This window comes from Urtica dioica, chromosome 4 (genome assembly GCF_054948205.1).
Source record: "Urtica dioica subsp. dioica isolate 48M chromosome 4, U.dioica_male_clone48M_v1_H2, whole genome shotgun sequence".
Lineage (NCBI taxonomy): Eukaryota > Viridiplantae > Streptophyta > Magnoliopsida > Rosales > Urticaceae > Urtica > Urtica dioica.
Window position 1 is genome coordinate 10,083,085 of NC_142759.1, and position 17,280 is coordinate 10,100,364.

Genomic DNA, 17,280 nt, shown 5'->3' on the forward strand with positions numbered 1-17,280 from the left:
TAATCTTGTTATTGTACTAGATCATGTAATCTTGACCAATAATGGCACGTGCGTTTATATTATTATAATATATCATATAATTTTGGTCAATAATACCACAGAAGCAATCAACAAGCAAAGATCTAAGAATTGAGCTCGGTGTAGGCGGTCTGGGTCTTGCGGCCTTTCTTGGACTTGTAGTAGACGCTCATATGAAGGTGCCAAGGCGTTTATACTTCTTGCGGTAGCAATCGTATACATATAAAATACCTATAACGTCCGGGCTTTATCCCACATATTATTCATTTATTTCTTAGGGAAATATTATTCCTCATATTATTCCATGCACTTTCCTTTTCCGTGAAATATAATTTGTATGTAAAATAATGTTAAGGACTATAATAACTAACAAATAAAAATTCAATATCTAAGTTTTATCAATACAATACGTTCATCTTTCGTTTCTTTGGGGATAGTTTAAATGAAAAAGTTATACAAAATAATAATTTAAAACTAAATAAGTTTCAAATTTTTCAATAAAATAGTCAAAATTTTATTATCAAATAATTGTCAAATATTTTTTTTACACCAAATTTAATTTTTTTTTATAATTATTTATAAATAATTTATCATTTAAAAAAAAATTAAACATAATGTCAAAAATATTTTTGAAATTCGATTATTGCAAATTTTAATTATTTCACCAATTTTAAATAAATTTTGACTTATTTTGCAAATTCATTATTTTAAATGAACTATTTAGCTAAATCACCCCGTTTAAATGGGAAAAAAAAACCTTACAAGCTCTTTGTAAACATTCGCTGCTAAATAAATTTACCTAGAAAAAAACAAAAGAAAATACAGTGAAGTGAACCAGTAACTTCGGAAGCGAGACCACCGTTAGAGAGAGAGAGCGAGCGAAATGACGATAGCAAAGGAGGTAGAAATTACCATGGACGAAGAAGAGGCCGAACCAGAGGACTGGTGTTTCATCTGCAAAGATGGCGGTGATTTAATCCTCTGCGATTATGGGTTTGTTTTGTTTTTTCTTTCTTTCTTTTCTTTTCCGAAATTATCACCGCTCTTGCTTCTATTAAGCTTTTCAGAGACTTTGTTACTTGGGAAACAAGACAATGTCTCCTTTGTATGTTGCTTTACGGAAAACCTAGAAGACGATTAAGAAGCTTTTGACTCATATGGAGATTGTTTCAACTTGTGAATTTTTATTTATCAAAGATAAACCCAAAACCATTTAGAATCAGTCCAAGTTTATAACTTCAGTACATGGAACCCTTAATTATGTAGAGGAAGATTTTGATTTTTAAAGATCAGATTACACAAAATTAGGGAAAAAAAACAATTCAGCTCACTAGCGTTTAGAATGGTATATGTTCTTCGTATTCACTTTAGCCTTTATTAGTTTATTCTTGTATTCTAGAATTTACAATGTCACTCAGCTTTTGAGTAATCCTTGGTATCTTTTGTACTAATTATGTCTAACTGTGAGACTAAGAAACTTATTAGTAACTCACTGGTTTATGTGCTGTCTTGATTTAGGAACTGTACGAAGGTCTATCACACCTCTTGTGTGCAGAAAGATGGGTCTTGTTCCGAAGTAGGAGATGGTTGGACTTGTGGTAAGTTAGTTATGTGTTTAAGATTTTTTTTTCCTTCTCATGTTACCTATTCTATCTAATCAATGACGTCACACAAATCTAAATTCGATACTCAATTGAGTTAGTTGTGGAAAATAGAGTCTTGTAGTGGGAAATTGCTTATTTCGCTGTATTCTTGGATTTTGCAGATCGGCATGTTTGCCATAGATGCCGTGAAACCCCCCCGAGTTTTAACTGCTTTTGCTGTCCAAAATCTCTATGCGAAAACTGTATTCGTTATGCAAAGTTTTTGGTTGTAAAGGACGAAAGTGGATTCTGTGAGGAGTGTTTGGATCTTGTTCTACTTGGAGAAGAAAAAGATCCTCGTGACTCCAAAGGGGTACGCTTAATTACTCTAAACTTTCTGTTGTTTCGTATTTTGTTTGATATGCTCTTGCATATGCGTTGCTTCTATAGTGAGCATTGTCATTAATATTCATAATTGACTTTATTTTTTGTGTAACATTATTTTCCTATGGAAATTTAAAAGTTTACTCTGGAGTGTAGCAGAACTGTTCACTTTTTATTTTTATTTATATAAGCTAGAATATGTTCTGGAACCAAATATGTTTGTTAGGCTTATGTATCATTTTTCTTAGACATTACAGAGGACAACACAGTAGAAAAAAATTATAAGCTAAACTAAAGCAAACAAAATCAGGCTAGACAGCGTGGAAACATATGTTAATTTAATGGTTGCCGAAGCAGAGTCAGGAAAGTCTGTTTTCATGTGTGATTACTTTAAAACCTAGAAGGCTGTTGCAGAACTATCTTTAAGATTCATAATACAACTAGTTGTCACGACCATTAAAATCTCTCTCAACTGTCGGATTGTAGTGAGAGTAAGAAGGTTAGTTATTGTATGTTTCTATGCTCATTTGCATTTTTTCGTCTTTGCTACTTTGAGTCCTAACCTAAGTAGTGGCATTTTCCTTTTATTTATCATTTCAGAACGTGATAGATTTCAAAGATAGGAATACACAGGAGGGTCTTTTTAAAGAATATTGGGACATAATCAAGGAGCAAGAAGGGTTGACTGTGGACGATGTCCATTATGCAATTGAAAAAAAGGAGAAGAAGAAGAAGAAAAACAAGAAGAGGAAAAACAAGAAAGTTCACAAGTGTGACTTGAGTTCGGGTAAACTCAGCGACGATGACGAGGACTGTGTACTTCTCAGTGACGATGAAGATGATGAAGACGAGAGAGAATCACACAAGGCACGGGGCAAGAGAAAGGGACTTAAAAACAAAAGAGACTACACCGAATCACATAATCGATCGCACAAGAAGAAGAAGAAATCGCAGGGACTGGAGTTTTGCGGATGGGCATCGAAACCTCTAATTGAGTTCCTCAAGTCCGTTGGCAAGGATACAACTAGCCCAATAAGCCTCAATGATGTTGATCGCATCATCAAAGTCTACATTAAAAAAGAGAATCTGATCGATCCAGAGAAGAAACGGCAGGTTCGCTGCGACGAAAAGCTCTTCTCAGTCTTTAGGAAGAGAAACTTCAAGAGGAGCAGAGTATATAACCTCTTGGAGAGCCATTTTGCCGAGAACCGTACTGTTGAGAACTTGGAGGAACATGAAATAGATGTTGGCGATGAAATGGAAGACGAAAGCTTAGATGAAAAGAGTGAGCCTGAAACTATTTCCAGGCTAACTGGCTTTGCTTCTATAGTATCTGAAAATATTAAGCTCGTCTATCTGAGAAAGAGCTTGGTTGAGGAGTTATTCAAGCTTGAGCCTGAAAATTTTCAACAAAAGGTGGTCGGAAGTTTTATTAGAATTAAAAGTGATGCCAAAGATCGTCAACAAGATAATTCTCACAGGCTTTTGCCAGTAACGGGTAATTTAATGACTAGGAAACTGTGATGTTGGAGCCCCCCTGTTTTTTTTTTTTTTTTAATAAATGGATTTCTTGTTGTGTGTTAATTATTTTTCTTCCCTTTCAGGAGTGTTAGAATCATCACCAGGTAATATTCTGTTGGAAGCTTCTTCTATGCAAAAACCTGTGAGTGTTGACATGCTTTTGGATTCCGATTTCACTGAGGTAATTCTGATCTCTCTCCTTTGTGAAATATCATATAAATGAGTTGAAAAATTAATAAAGCTCCGCCATTAAAATCACATTATGTGCTGTGACAACATCAGAAATCTCAAATTGGATGTCATTAATTTTTTTTTTCTTTCAGACAAGTAAAATGACATAGTTGCGTTGTCGATAAAGTACAACATTGCAATATTCAATTAATTTTGCTGTTTATTTTGCAGGAGGAAATCCTGGATTTGCAAGAAAAGATTGAAAATGGCGTTTTCAAAAAACTTCCTACGGTCAGTTTGATTGTTCAATTATGTTGCACACGACATATATCATCAGATTTCTTACATTGCTATTGGTGAAAAAGAACAGAATTGTCTTCTAACTTAGTTTATATCAGATGGATAATTTAAAATCTCCAATAAAATTTAAAAGACGAGAAAGGTTAAGATGAACAAAACTTGATTTATTGATAAATACAACTCTCTGTGAGTTGAATTGATCGACACTTATAACATGGAAAATGTCAATCAAAAGCTGCAGAACTGTTGTTAGCGAGCGTGTCTTTTTCTATTTTTCCTATTCCTCTCTGGGAATCAGAGAGAGCATCTTCGCCTAGTTTCCTTTCCCACCTGAGCGAAAATGACTCGCCGTTTAAGATGTAAATTAGCCTTATTATGAGTAGTTTGACCAGTCTATAATTATGAGTTACTGTCTCTCATAATCTTCATATTCCAGTAAAGAACCAGTTCTACCCAAGATCTTAGCAAAGCACAGATCTTTGGTCTTAAATTTATTTGTAATGTAAAACTAGTACCCAGAGATAAAAAAGATACAATATACAGAGATACAGCATCATGGTTTTTGAGACCTCTCTCTCTCTCTCTCTCTCTCTCTCTCTCACACACACACACACACACACACACACACACACACACACACACACACACACACACACACACACACTGAGAGTCTGTGACTTCCTAAAAAAGTTGCATGATCTATTCTGACAAAATTAGCAATATTACTTTGTAAAGTCGGTCAACTTTCTTGATTGATGGAAACTATTATCATCATGAAACTGCTTATGCAATTTTGCTAGAAACGTGTTCAATAAAGTTGCATAATGTGTTATTGAAAGCAAGGTCATAACCTTAATAATGTTGATTTCTATATATATACAAGCAAAATTCCTGAGCGATGCTGCGAGTTGCTTGATTTATGTTGATGATAATTAATTATTTATATAATTCATTATATTTTTATAGTGATAAATGACACTGAAAATATCTAGAATGTTCCGACATCTAGAATTTTCTTGAACTATGAGGATATTATAGGTTTTAAGGGTTTTAAGTTTTGTAGTTCAGCATTTTTGTAATTTTGGAAGTTGTAAAGGATATTTATGTAATTTCAAAAAATTAATTGGGTACTGTATAATGAATAGTGATTTGTGAGAGAGTGTCCGTCCTTTCCTTTATATATATAATATATATATATATATGTATGTATATGTATATATGTATGTATATGTATAGATTATTTTCCAAATCTTAACAGGGGTATTCGTCATCACATATGCTTGGAATATTTTCTAGAGAAGCATTTTCTAAATATAGTATTACTCTTGATTAAGAAAATATTAATGCTTTTCTTTGTAATATTTTATCCTTGTCAAATAAATTATGAACCCATTGAATCAGATTGATAAAATAAAACATGTTTTCAAAGCTAACCTAAAACAAAATTCTAATTTTCGTCAGGTTGAGCTCGAGAAAAAAGCCCGGAGTCTACATGAAGATATCACCAAGCATGTGTGTTTGTTTGATCTCTTGTTCATGAAATAATAATAATAATAATAATAACCCATAATAATTTGACATCTTCTTGAGGTTTTTGCTCGAAGACATCATATTTATATCTTGGTTAGCCTGACTTTCTTTGTCTTTGTTTTATTGTTAAATGACGCTCTAGTGGATTAAGAGAGAGTTGGTCCTCCTACAGAGGCGCATTGACTACGCCAATGAGAAGGGACGGAGAAGAGAATATCCTTGTTTATGTATATACATATGTATATATATTATATGTATATGTATGTATTTCACAAAGTAGATTGAGTATTAGATCTGTTTTGATTTAGCTAAACATTGAAAAGATCATTATTTTCCGTATATAATGCATCAATTAATTTTGCAAAGTCCAGAAAAAGTTGGCCTTAACAGACCCTCTAAACATTGTACGAGTATGTCGATCAGAGAGAACAACTCGAGACACAATGGTACCAGGAAGAACTACTTCACACGTTGCCCAGGGTCATCCCCGATTATGAAGTTGAGGATATTGATCAGTGAAGTTGAGGATATTGATCAGTGAAGATTTGAAGGCCTTTTTTGAAGAGTGTGTAAAATATATATATGGAGATATCATGTTAGCCATATTAGTGAAAACACATGGCGGTCAAAGTGGCTAGTCAGTATTTAATGGTTACTCCAGCTGAATTAAGTAATGTACGTGGACAAGATTCTTATTAGTGAAAGTCTTCATGATCGTATCTCATAGCTCTTCAAACTGCTGCGTCACAATTATTCTCTCAAGGAGAACGTGACATCCTTGGAATTGAAGTGACATAAATCTCTGATGGTATACACTTGTCTCGACACAAACATATTGCTAATTTATTTCGGATCATCTGTACAAGCCTATCTTCAGTGGTCATAAATTGTCAAAATATGGAAGTAGACCTCATATTGAGTCGTAGGGCTGAATAATATAGGACTTGTTCGGTACATTTTGGGTCATTTTTCATGTTCAAGTCTGAAATTTTCAGTTTTAAAAAGTAATTTAATAATCTGTCCAGTCTAACCCAAAACTTAAATTCGGTTATCCGATTTCTTAAATTTAATGTCTAGTTTTAAAAATCGCTTTTCAAAATTTAGTTATCAGGCTCTTTGAAAGTCTGGATCAAGTTTAAAAACTAGTTCAAAAGAAACCGATTATCCAATTTTTAAACAGTTTACTCATATCCAAATCCGGTTCTAAAACTATGTGATCAAAATTCAAGTAAAAAAAGAAAACAAGTCATACAATGCATAAGAAATGATAGTCCAAACTCTAAAAATGCATAAAAAATAAAACAAAATATTCACCAAAATTTGGAGATTTCCTATAAAGCCAACCTTTTGTAAAATTTATCCGCTAGCTGGGTTTTTGACCCCACAGATGGATGCGAGCTGTCTTCAGGCCTCGCTCTCTTTCTTCTCGAGTCGTGGTTGTCAGTGTCTTCCTCCTCTCCGCGACAGTCGTCATGGGATTTTTGGCTTTGAATGAAGTCCTGTAGGGACATGTATTTTTCTGCCCGAGTCGAGAGCTTGGGTAGTGTCCGCGGCTCTCACTTGACCAGGGAGCCGGAGAAGTCCCCCATTTGGAGCCCTTCGAGGATATCAACAATGGTGTTTCCATCTTCGAACCGGTTTACTTTGTTAGACTCGTCTGTGAATCTAACCAAGTATCCGCGGAGATGTTCTCATTTTTCTTTGCTTGAGGGATCGCAAGTGAGCTTTCCCTAGAATTTTCTTGCGGGAGTCGCTGAAGCGAGTGAGGAAGGATCACTGTAGCTCCTCGAAGGAGTTAACTGATCCAGGCCTCAGGTTTTTGAACCAATTGAAGGCGGGTCCGCCTAGCGTGATGCTGAATGCCTGGTACAAGATTATCGGCGAATGTCTCTTCACAACCATCCACATGCGATACTGTTGGATGTGGTGAAGAGGCTATTTTTTTCCCTTGTATTGTAGGAGATCCGATAGACGCAAGTTGGCCACGAAATCTTTTGCTAGGATGTCAGATGTGAACGGGGAGGCTGTTTGTTCTATCATTCCCTAGACCTCTTGGGTCATGTTCTGAACGACCACGAGGTTTCGGACCTCATTTATGAGGTTGTGGAGCATGCTAACCACGCTTACGTGTGTTGCAAGGGCACTGGCCGAGGCGAGTGGGGCATTTGGTCCTCTCTCGTTGGAGGCCAGGTCAATGAGGGTCGTTTGGGGCGGAGCGACATCGTTTTGGCCGAGTCCGACTTACATCCGCTCTGCCCTCTTTTATGGGGGACGTTGGTTTTCTGAGCTTCTTCGATGGGCATCAAGGTGCTGCCTCTAGTTGCCTTTGGGAAAGTGTCCCTGAGTGGAAGCGAGATGTAGTAGTGGGAGTTGGCGTTTTTCCCATCGTCGTTTCAACGTATTTTTCCAAGAAACTGAACGGTTTAGATCCGGTTCTCGCTGAACCAATATATATATATATATATATATATATATATATATATATATATATATTTACACAATTTGGGCTCAATTTCAAAGACCCAAATCATTTCAATCTTTGAAAACAAGCTACTAAAACCCAATTTCAATGTTTCAGATTGGTTAAATATCAACCTCATATTTATCCTCTTTTCTTTTACAAAGCTTATGTTTTCCATGTGGGACTGTTGAAAGTAGTCAAAATTACTATACACGTTCTTGACTCGTGGTTGTTTTTATTTTATATTTTATTTGTTTCAAGTTATGTACGTTAGTATTTGTTTCACACATATTATTATTATCATTTATAATGCATTTATAGTATTTTTCATAGTTGATACTTGAGTGTGTGCATATGCTAGGGTCAAAATCCTCACATTTATTCAATTTTTTGCAAAGTGTATATGTTTATTGTATTATATATATATATATATATATATATATATATATATATATATATATATATATATATAGTATATACTATTTGTTTTGTTTCATGTATATATATTTGACTTATGCACAAGTGGATCGTATCTAGCTTGTCTCAAATATTGTTTTGTAGTCTTGGACCATTATTATTATAAATAATTTTTTTAGTTATTATTCATTAAAATTTATTTTTTAATTTTTGTAAACTCTTAATTTTTTTACCCAATTAATTTATAAAATGATAATTATTCATCAAATATAATATCTATATCATATGTAATTATTTATTTTAATATGTAAATAAATTATATTAGATATTAATAATATTTAACTTATTTTAATATTATTATTCAGATATACATATATATAAGTTATACATATGTCACTGTATACTCATTCAGTAAGTCTAGTAAGTTTGGTATTTGCTGGTAAACCACGTCGGTAACGGTAAGTTCATCGATACAGTTTACCCTTACCCTCACTAGATACTCCGGTAAACTACGGGTATCCTAGTACCCCACCATAATCTGAGTTCCGGTACGGTAACAGTAACGATATTTCGATCCTTGGTCTAGACGTCGTACCAATTTTTCGGTTTTAGATTGATTTGGTTATAGGTAATTTTTTTTCTTCCAATTTTCTGTTATTTTTGTACAGCCGTGAAGGCATTGCAATACGCAGCAAAGTGTGCCAATTTGTTCAAACACCCACCGGCGAAGATTAAAAAGTAGATAATTCTTTGATGGATGCAAATTACGACGTCTAAAACTGTTCCAAGTTCCCTACAGCTTCCCAGCTGGCTAATGTTCCAAGTTTCAACAAATACTTGTGTTCAAGGGACAACTTTTAGATTAGCGGTAATAGCTCAGCCTCGTTGCTCTCACTTTCCTTTGTTTGAGGGGGGAATGCTAGGCTATATAGCTCTGGGTTTGATGTGTAATGGCAAAGTTGTTAGTCTTGTAAATTATATAAACTGATCTTTAGTATGATCGGAGAAAGTTACTTATATCCGTTAAGCACATTTCAATATTAATCTTTGTATCTTAGTTTATTGTCTCTCTTTGATCATACAGATTAGGGATTGTAATAAACATAGATCTGTTATAGTCAGCCTGTGCATTTGACCTACGGGCCGTGCTCTAGCTGATGTGGATGCTGACGTGGAAGTAACTCTAACACCATTAATTATGTGATAGAAATATTAATACTTTGAATCCACAAATATTTCGCTAGCTTAATTTGAATTCCATTTTAAATAAGTACGTATGTTATAACCATTAATGATGCTTGAGTTTCATAGGAACGATATTCTTTGGAGTGTTGTAGCAGATTCCAATAAAAGTGTGCTCTCAGATATACTGCAATGATTTAATTGGCATGTTTCTTTATCATTTTTATGATAAGAAAGGGTATGTATAATTGGTTTGCGGTTCCAGTAAAAAAAAAAAAAAAAAGAAGAGTTTGGCATCTCTGTGAAGAAGCTTTTGCCAGACCGAGAAAAGGAATTCTTCAATTCATAACCTGAGCATAAATAATACATAGTGATTTGTGGAAAGATTCAAACTTCTGATTTTCAGGTGAGCTTTTCTAACGGTTTTAACATATACATGCTTTTTTCTTTATACAGTTCCATTAAGATAAACTCAACACTCCATGAAATATGAATGTATCTGTTGAGTGTATAAAATCTGTTTTTGTGTGCATGATTTGTTTCTATTTGAAATTTTGTACAGTAACCATGCATAAATGTTTTTGTTTGCTTGACACCGGTACCCATGCATAACCTGTACGTAAAACAAGCAATATGTAGCTTTTGCAATCTAACGTATAGAAAAATAAAGTTCTGGTCAAATAGTTATCTGTGTAGTGTACACCTGTACTATAAGTTGTAAGCTTTGTTGACTTTATGCTGATGTATGGCCAAAATTAAAGGTTAAGAAAGCACCCGAAGAAAAGATCCAAGCAAGTCAAACCACACTTTATAATCATAGAACATAAGCATCAGTTTAATAATAAAAAATACATAAACATGCAATGCAAGCCTATATAAAATACATAATTATAACTACCTATTTATTTCAAAGTGGCCGTCAATTAAGGCCTAGTTTATATAACAAGGTGTTTGTACTGCAAAGTTGGCGTTTCTATATTAGTATTTTTGGAAGATTCCTTATATAGAAAATAAAGTTTAGTCATGGTTGTCGTTATTGGTAAGATACCAGTCTTAATTTGAGGGGGGAAAGGCAGAAAAAAAAACAAGAAGTACACAAGAGACATACACACATATATATATATAAGGATAAATAAATTAGGCTTGAGGTTTTAACTCCGACAGCTTTGGATCCCCAATTAACCTACAATAATTAAAAACTTTGATGAAGGGGATACACCTGAAAAGTAATTGGTATTATTATTAATTAATTAGCAGAGTCGTTTGGGTTTACCTTTTAATGAGCCCTATGTATGCTTAGGCTCAAACAATGTAGAACAACTATAAGCGAAAGTATTAGTGTTAGCACTACAAACCAATCCTCTAACTCTGTAAATGGGAATCTCTAACTGAATAAATGGGGTATAGGATTGTGGGGTCATTGTGCCTCCGGCCGGTGTTAATAAACCCTCATGTTTCTTGTTGTATTCGAAGAAAAATCTAATGTACAAAATCAAAATCAGAAAGAAAAAAAAAAAGGTAAAAGAAAATTAGAAAAGGCAGTACTCTTTCTCATTCACACACTCACTCACTCACTCTCTCTATTTCTCTTTCTCTGCACCTTTTCAATCTCATCTCCAATTATATATTTAAGTTCTTTTTAAGAAAAGGAGAAATCCTTAGGGATTTGATTCCCCTCCCTTGTTTTTCAAAAAAGGGGAGATATGATAATTAATCGAGCTTTGTAGCCTCTTCTAAAGCTGACCAACCCATTTGAATAATATAATTATATATATATATATATATATATATATATATATATTTTTTTTTCCTTCATAAAAGCACCAATTAATGATAACACTTATGTGTTATGTGCTCTCTATTTTTCAATCCAGACGTAACACCTTGCCGGCATTGCCTTACCCTTACCCCACTCTCACCTAACAGTATTGATTACCTCACTTATTCTCTACTAATCACTACTCTCTCTCTCTCAATTTTGTTGCACTCTAATTTTCATAAGCTCAAAATTCCGAAATCATTATGATTCATTTGGAACAAAAATCATGACTAGCTTGTTTATTTGGTCCACGGTCGACAGCACAAAGTCAAGACTATAGCCAGCAACCGCTTTATGCCGGGATAACACACACACACACACACACACACACACACACACACACACACACACACACACACACGAGTGTGGAATTCATATATATGTAATCTTGTAAGTATATATTATTTAGTTGGACAATTATGCTAGGAAGTTTCATTTTTCTAGACCTCATATAACTACGAAAAATTCAATGAATATGTTTGATATATAGTTGCCTAACTTGCAAAAATAGACTTTTGGTACGGTTTTGTAGAAAATACTCTTACATTTATTTATAACAATATGAATTTCATTGACAATCATCGTATTTCATTGAACATCATTAGAAATCATCAGATTCAAACTTTTAAAATTAAATCCGATGAAATTTAATATATTCTTCGATAAAATAGTTCATAAAAAATTTATTTTCGTCTAAAAATGTGTCGAAAGTGAGAGAAAATTGAGAAAGGGAGAGAGTAAGAGAGGGAGAAGTGATGAAATGAGAGTATAATTAGTTTTGAAATGATTTAGTGGGTTTGGAGGAGTATTTTTGTATAAAAGCGTGACAAAAAATCTATTTTTTTTTTTGTAAATTGGTAACTAGTATTTTTAACCATGATATTTTTTTTTGGTTATGAGGTCTAATAAAAAAAAAGAAATTTTCCTTACACAAACTATCTTGTTCAAGTATAAGAGGAAAGAGAAGTACGATTATGTAAACTAGAATATTTTAATGATGCAAAAAAAAAAAAAAAAATCCAAGCAAGACATGTAGTTTACGAGTTTTATAACCCACTTGTTGCTGCGGATTTTATTGAAAAATATTTTACCATTTTTTTAATTTTCAAAGTTTTATAAGGATAATAATATCGAGACGTATGATAATTAAAAAATATGTATATATATACATATTATATTTCGGTTCAAATATGGACATGAATAAGTTTATGGAAAATCCCATTTTCATACATATATTGCATGCATGTTTTTATTAAATCTAATATATTTTAAAATGTAAGCAATAACTTTATTTACACGGTCCAATAGATATATAGCTATATTTACAAGTATAATTTTTTATTTAGTTAATTTTTAATAAATATTTAGTAAGGCAGTATTCACCAAATATATACTAAAAGTTATTTACGAAACCAGAAAGGCAAACTTGGTGATTTCTTAAATAATCTTTAGTAAATATTTGGTACATACTGTTTTATGATTATTTATCAAACATTTACTAAAAATTAGCTAACAGTAATTTAAAAATGTAAATATGACTAGTTTGCTAATTATTTATTATTTATATAATTACAATAAGTTTGTATTTCAAATGATAATATGACAATATCAAACACAAAAAAGAAGTGCTTGAACGATGAAAAATAAATTTCAACAGAATAATAATGAGTTGTGGGTTTTGTACTCTATCTAAAATAGAATATAAATGATATGTTTTATTTTGACTAACACGTGTATTCATATTCCTTTTGGTTTATTTATATCACGTTCAGACATTTAATCTAGACAATCATAGCATGCAGACCTATATATATATATATATATATATATAGGAAAAAACTAATCCAGTCTGTTTTTTTTAACATAAAAATATTATAATTTATTTGAGTTATATAAATAACAGTTACTTATTCATATTTTCTCTATTTAAAAATTAGTTATGTATAATATAAAGAAATAGACAATCAAACTTCAAGGTTTATTACTACAAAATATAAATATGGCAAAAATACTGACTTTTTGGAAATATGTTAATTTATTTTAATGAGTTTGAAAAATATATGTACCTGCAAATCTGATATTTTTGTACAAACTTCATTTGATGAAGTAGTCATCTGTACAATTAGGCTAGTACTCCAATAGTCCATCTTTCTTTTAAAAAATATCTTAAGTTTTATATTTTTAAGAATATAATCTATCCGGCCGAAGGTAATTAAATTAAATTCTCTTATAAATTAATTACTTCGACTTAGTGAGCTATTTCTCTTATAAAACAAAATTTAGGCTAAATCCTTAAAATGAGATAGATGAGTGATTAATTGCAATAAATTCTATTTATTTTAATATTTGTGACTTATTTAACACTTAAAGATTATATTTTAAGATGTTATTGACGTAGAGTAGCAAAATACAATATAACAAATTAAGAGGAAATTCTCTCTATGGCAGTTGGTTATTTAATAGACTCTAGAGCTTTAATTTATACATATATATATACATATATATATATATATATATATATATATACCATGTATTATAATGACTTTTGATCAATGTTCATATCAAGTTATAATAATATAAAATGATTTTGTGATAATTTAACATAACTACATGTAATATATTAAAATAAATTAAGTTTTTGGAGTTATTTTGTAATTAATTAAATTATTTTTATATGATTAAAATCTTACTCTAAAATATAATGGAATGAATACAAAAACTTCATATTTGGAGTTTTTCTATTTATCCACATTATAATGAAGTGAGAAATAAAATTGATTTGAAGTATATGTCATCTCATTTTGTCACTTTTAATGAAGTGGATCGGAGATGATCTAAGATTCGCAAAACAATAACCACACACGAGTACGCATATAAACTTTGACAATATATCTCATGGATCCACACCCACGAGATTTTTTTTTTCTTTTAATTATTGATGACAGAAGTGATGCTAAATTTCTTGTAAGACATCAATAAGGCATTGAATTATATATTGTGATACACATAGAAATATATATATTTCATTGATTAAAAAAATCACAAAGTAGGATTGCCTCTATTATGAACATGATGGCTCTTGCAAGAAAGAAGTACTAATTTAACCTGTTCGCGTTTGGTTTAGTCAGCCACTTTACTATATAATTGCTTGTATACTATATACTATATATTTAGCGTCTTATATTTATGCGGAAAAAAAAATCAGCAATAATATTTATTTGGATATCCATAATGTATCCCTATACAGGCTATACTCAAATTTTAAACGTAAATGGAAATTACGTATACACGATGGGTAGAGACTAGAAGCAGTATGATATTTTCGGGTACAATTCTATATCTTTTGGTCAACTAGACAAAAAGATGCAAGGAGTCGTTTCTCCTTTTTTATTTTTTGACTTGATATAATATCTCTCTCTCTCTCTCTCATACTCCAATTCCCATTCAAGTATTTTGCTTAGATATACATGTACATAGTCTAGCCATGACTAGTACTTAGGATGTCAGGGATGTCTTTCTATAGTAACATCTACACAATCCTTAAACAATCCGACAAAGCACGTACGTGATTAATTATACAACTGATGATATAATGATTATCGTTATAATGACCATCATCAAGTCGTCGATAAAATTAAATGACCATCATCAGTTCGATAATATTCTTCTATACCAATTGCAAAAGAAGAAAAAAAGAATTAGAAATAGAAAATAGAGACAAAGAAAAGGAGACAAAGTTAGTTTACAATTATAGCTGCAGTTAGACAAGGATACATATATATGAATCTGATCATGAATCATGATCAATCCAACCCCCATAATGAATCTGCTTCTAGATAAAGAATAAATGCACAGTGGTAATAAACATAGTGATTAAGAAGCGAAGAATTGACAAAATAATTTCTTTTTATTGTTATTTGACAATGCCACGCCATCCGAAACTCATTTCTCCCAACTCATGTATTATTATTATTATTATTGTATTTTATAACCAATAATTATATGAATGTAATACCACTGCTAATACTACAATATGTCATTACCCAAATATTCCACACGATCCACAACACAATAAAGGTTCCTCATACATGAGATGTATAGTTTACTTGAGATAGATAATACTTTCCGTTATCATGAGGGAGTGTCTGACACGTGGCAAATCGGGTCCGTTGACGAAAAGGAAGACGATGACCTGGCAAAGCTCCATAGCTCCATCTCGTCGCTGTAGTCCTGCTGGCCGATGGAAGTACTATAATATTTTTCATCCGGCTTGGCAACGAGCTGGCTCGACGACGAGGACGACGATCGGACGGCCGAGGACACCCGGTGGCGATCGCTGACGACGCCACTTGGGTAATCAACGGTGGTGGTTCCATTCAGCTGCGACGCCACGAGGCGATCAAGGGCTGCCCAGCTGGTGATCATCTCCGTCTGGTCATGCTGAAACCCTAATCCAACGGCCGCGATATGCCCGCCGCTGCTCATCAACGGCTGGTGCCAGCTCTGGCTTCCGGTGGAGCTCGGGCTCTCGAGGCCCGGAAGATTGTAATTACTAGCAACCATGTAGGCATGATCGGCGTTATGATTGTTCACTGAGCGCACAAACGTTGTTGCATCGTTGTCGTTTGTGGTCTCTTCTTTGCAAGCCGTTCGTTTCACACACCGAAACATCTGCTCCAAAGCCCCTTCTCGCCCATCGCCGTCGTCGAACATCATCGTCAGCTGGTCGTTGCTGTTCCTCGTCTCCGCCGCCGGGCTGTGATCACAGTCTAGCGTTTTGTGGTGACTCTTCTTCTTGAATATCCTACAAACCACCCATCCTTCTTCTTGCCCCGCCTCCATCATAACCGCCGGCGAACACTGTACAATTCATCTCAATCACATCACAATTGATATAAGATAGTGAATGAGAACTAACAAGTGCTCAGAGATTACTCTTAATTTTCATTGTCAATTAATTTTGAGATGGAATCAGACTAGACTTACTGGGGAGTGGTGGGTTAGGGTTGCGCTGTTGTCATCGAGGCGGTACTCGTGCATGATCCAATCGGACTTGTGGCCGTGTGGGGCCCGGCCTTTGTAGAAGACGAGAGTCTTTCGCATGCCGATCTGCCTGAAGCTGCTGTGGATCGCCTTGTCCCGACCCGTGGCCTTCCAAAACCCGGCCGCCGTGGCCCGGTTCGTCCTCGTCCCAGTCGGGTACTTCTTGTCCTTGTGGCTGAAAAAATACCAATCGTTTTGCGGTGTGGTTCCGATTCTACACTTCTCTGAAAACAAGCCCACACAACACAAGTCAGAGATATGTCGATATCGTACGTGATCATTATGATGCAAGCGAAGATATATATGTATATATTATATACCTTGTATGTCCCAAGGCTCAAGCTTGTTGAGATCGACGTCCCCGATGACGTCGAGATCGATCCTGAGGTTCGAAACCTTCTTCTTCAAGTAGTACTGAAGGAGTTCTTCCTCGGTTGGGTGAAATCTGAATCCCGGGGGGACTTGGGATTGGCCGTTTACAGATATACTCATATTGCTTTCAGGCATTAGTGTTTTAAAATAAAATAAAATTTTAAAAAGTGTTTTTTTTTTCTTCTTTCTTTTCCGTTCTACCCTAATGATACAAGGAAAGGTGGTGATTGTAAAAGGATGTTTGCAGGGTCATCGATTTTTGGGGGGATTTGAACGAAGATTCGAGACTAGATGATGTGAACAAGAAAGTTAAGCAAAAGAGTTGATGAACTAGTTTTTTTTTTTTTTTTTTTGTGTGTGTGTGTATCTAAAATGTGTATGTAAGCCTATTTATATACACACGAGTTCGTCAAAGGACAAAATACATAGAATATATAACAGTGACACGAATATTAAAACATGTATTTAATGTAATATAT

General features: G+C 33.6%; 2 protein-coding genes across 3 annotated transcripts; one reads left to right on the forward strand and one right to left on the reverse strand.

The window, feature by feature from the left end:
• The first annotated feature begins 785 nt into the window (after nucleotides 1-785).
• LOC149400266 (uncharacterized protein At5g08430-like) lies at nucleotides 786-6,124 on the forward strand. 2 transcript variants are annotated; one of them, XM_089613478.1, is made up of 9 exons: nucleotides 786-1,011; nucleotides 1,537-1,616; nucleotides 1,784-1,974; nucleotides 2,586-3,483; nucleotides 3,590-3,687; nucleotides 3,909-3,968; nucleotides 5,439-5,489; nucleotides 5,650-5,720; nucleotides 5,909-6,124. In XM_089613478.1, exons 1-9 carry the CDS (start codon nucleotides 902-904, stop codon nucleotides 6,024-6,026), a joined length of 1,677 nt encoding a protein of 558 aa, XP_089469604.1. In that variant the 5' UTR covers nucleotides 786-901; the 3' UTR covers nucleotides 6,027-6,124. The 2 variants fall into 2 exon arrangements, with proteins under 2 accessions (XP_089469604.1, XP_089469605.1); XM_089613479.1 differs by lacking the exon at nucleotides 5,439-5,489.
• Nucleotides 6,125-15,334: 9,210 nt separating this feature from the next.
• Nucleotides 15,335-17,192, reverse strand: LOC149400267 (NAC domain-containing protein 43-like). The gene is made up of 3 exons (XM_089613215.1): nucleotides 16,750-17,192; nucleotides 16,373-16,653; nucleotides 15,335-16,246 (listed from the first exon to the last, which is right to left on the reverse strand). Exons 1-3 carry the CDS (start codon nucleotides 16,934-16,936, stop codon nucleotides 15,518-15,520), a joined length of 1,197 nt encoding a protein of 398 aa, XP_089469341.1. The 5' UTR covers nucleotides 16,937-17,192; the 3' UTR covers nucleotides 15,335-15,517.
• Between the last annotated feature and the right edge of the window lie 88 nt (nucleotides 17,193-17,280).

Coding starts and splice junctions, on each gene's coding strand:
- LOC149400266 (XM_089613478.1), top strand. CDS start 902: ATGACGATAGCAAAGGAGGTAGAAATTACCATGGACGAAGAAGAGGCC. Junction 1,012..1,536: donor TTAATCCTCTGCGATTATGG/GTTTGTTTTGTT, acceptor GTCTTGATTTAG/GAACTGTACGAAGGTCTATC. Junction 5,721..5,908: donor GAGAAGGGACGGAGAAGAGA/ATATCCTTGTTT, acceptor GACCCTCTAAAC/ATTGTACGAGTATGTCGATC.
- LOC149400267 (XM_089613215.1), bottom strand. CDS start 16,936: ATGCCTGAAAGCAATATGAGTATATCTGTAAACGGCCAATCCCAAGTC. Junction 16,654..16,749: donor TGAGCCTTGGGACATACAAG/GTATATAATATA, acceptor GCTTGTTTTCAG/AGAAGTGTAGAATCGGAACC. Junction 16,247..16,372: donor CCCTAACCCACCACTCCCCA/GTAAGTCTAGTC, acceptor TGAATTGTACAG/TGTTCGCCGGCGGTTATGAT.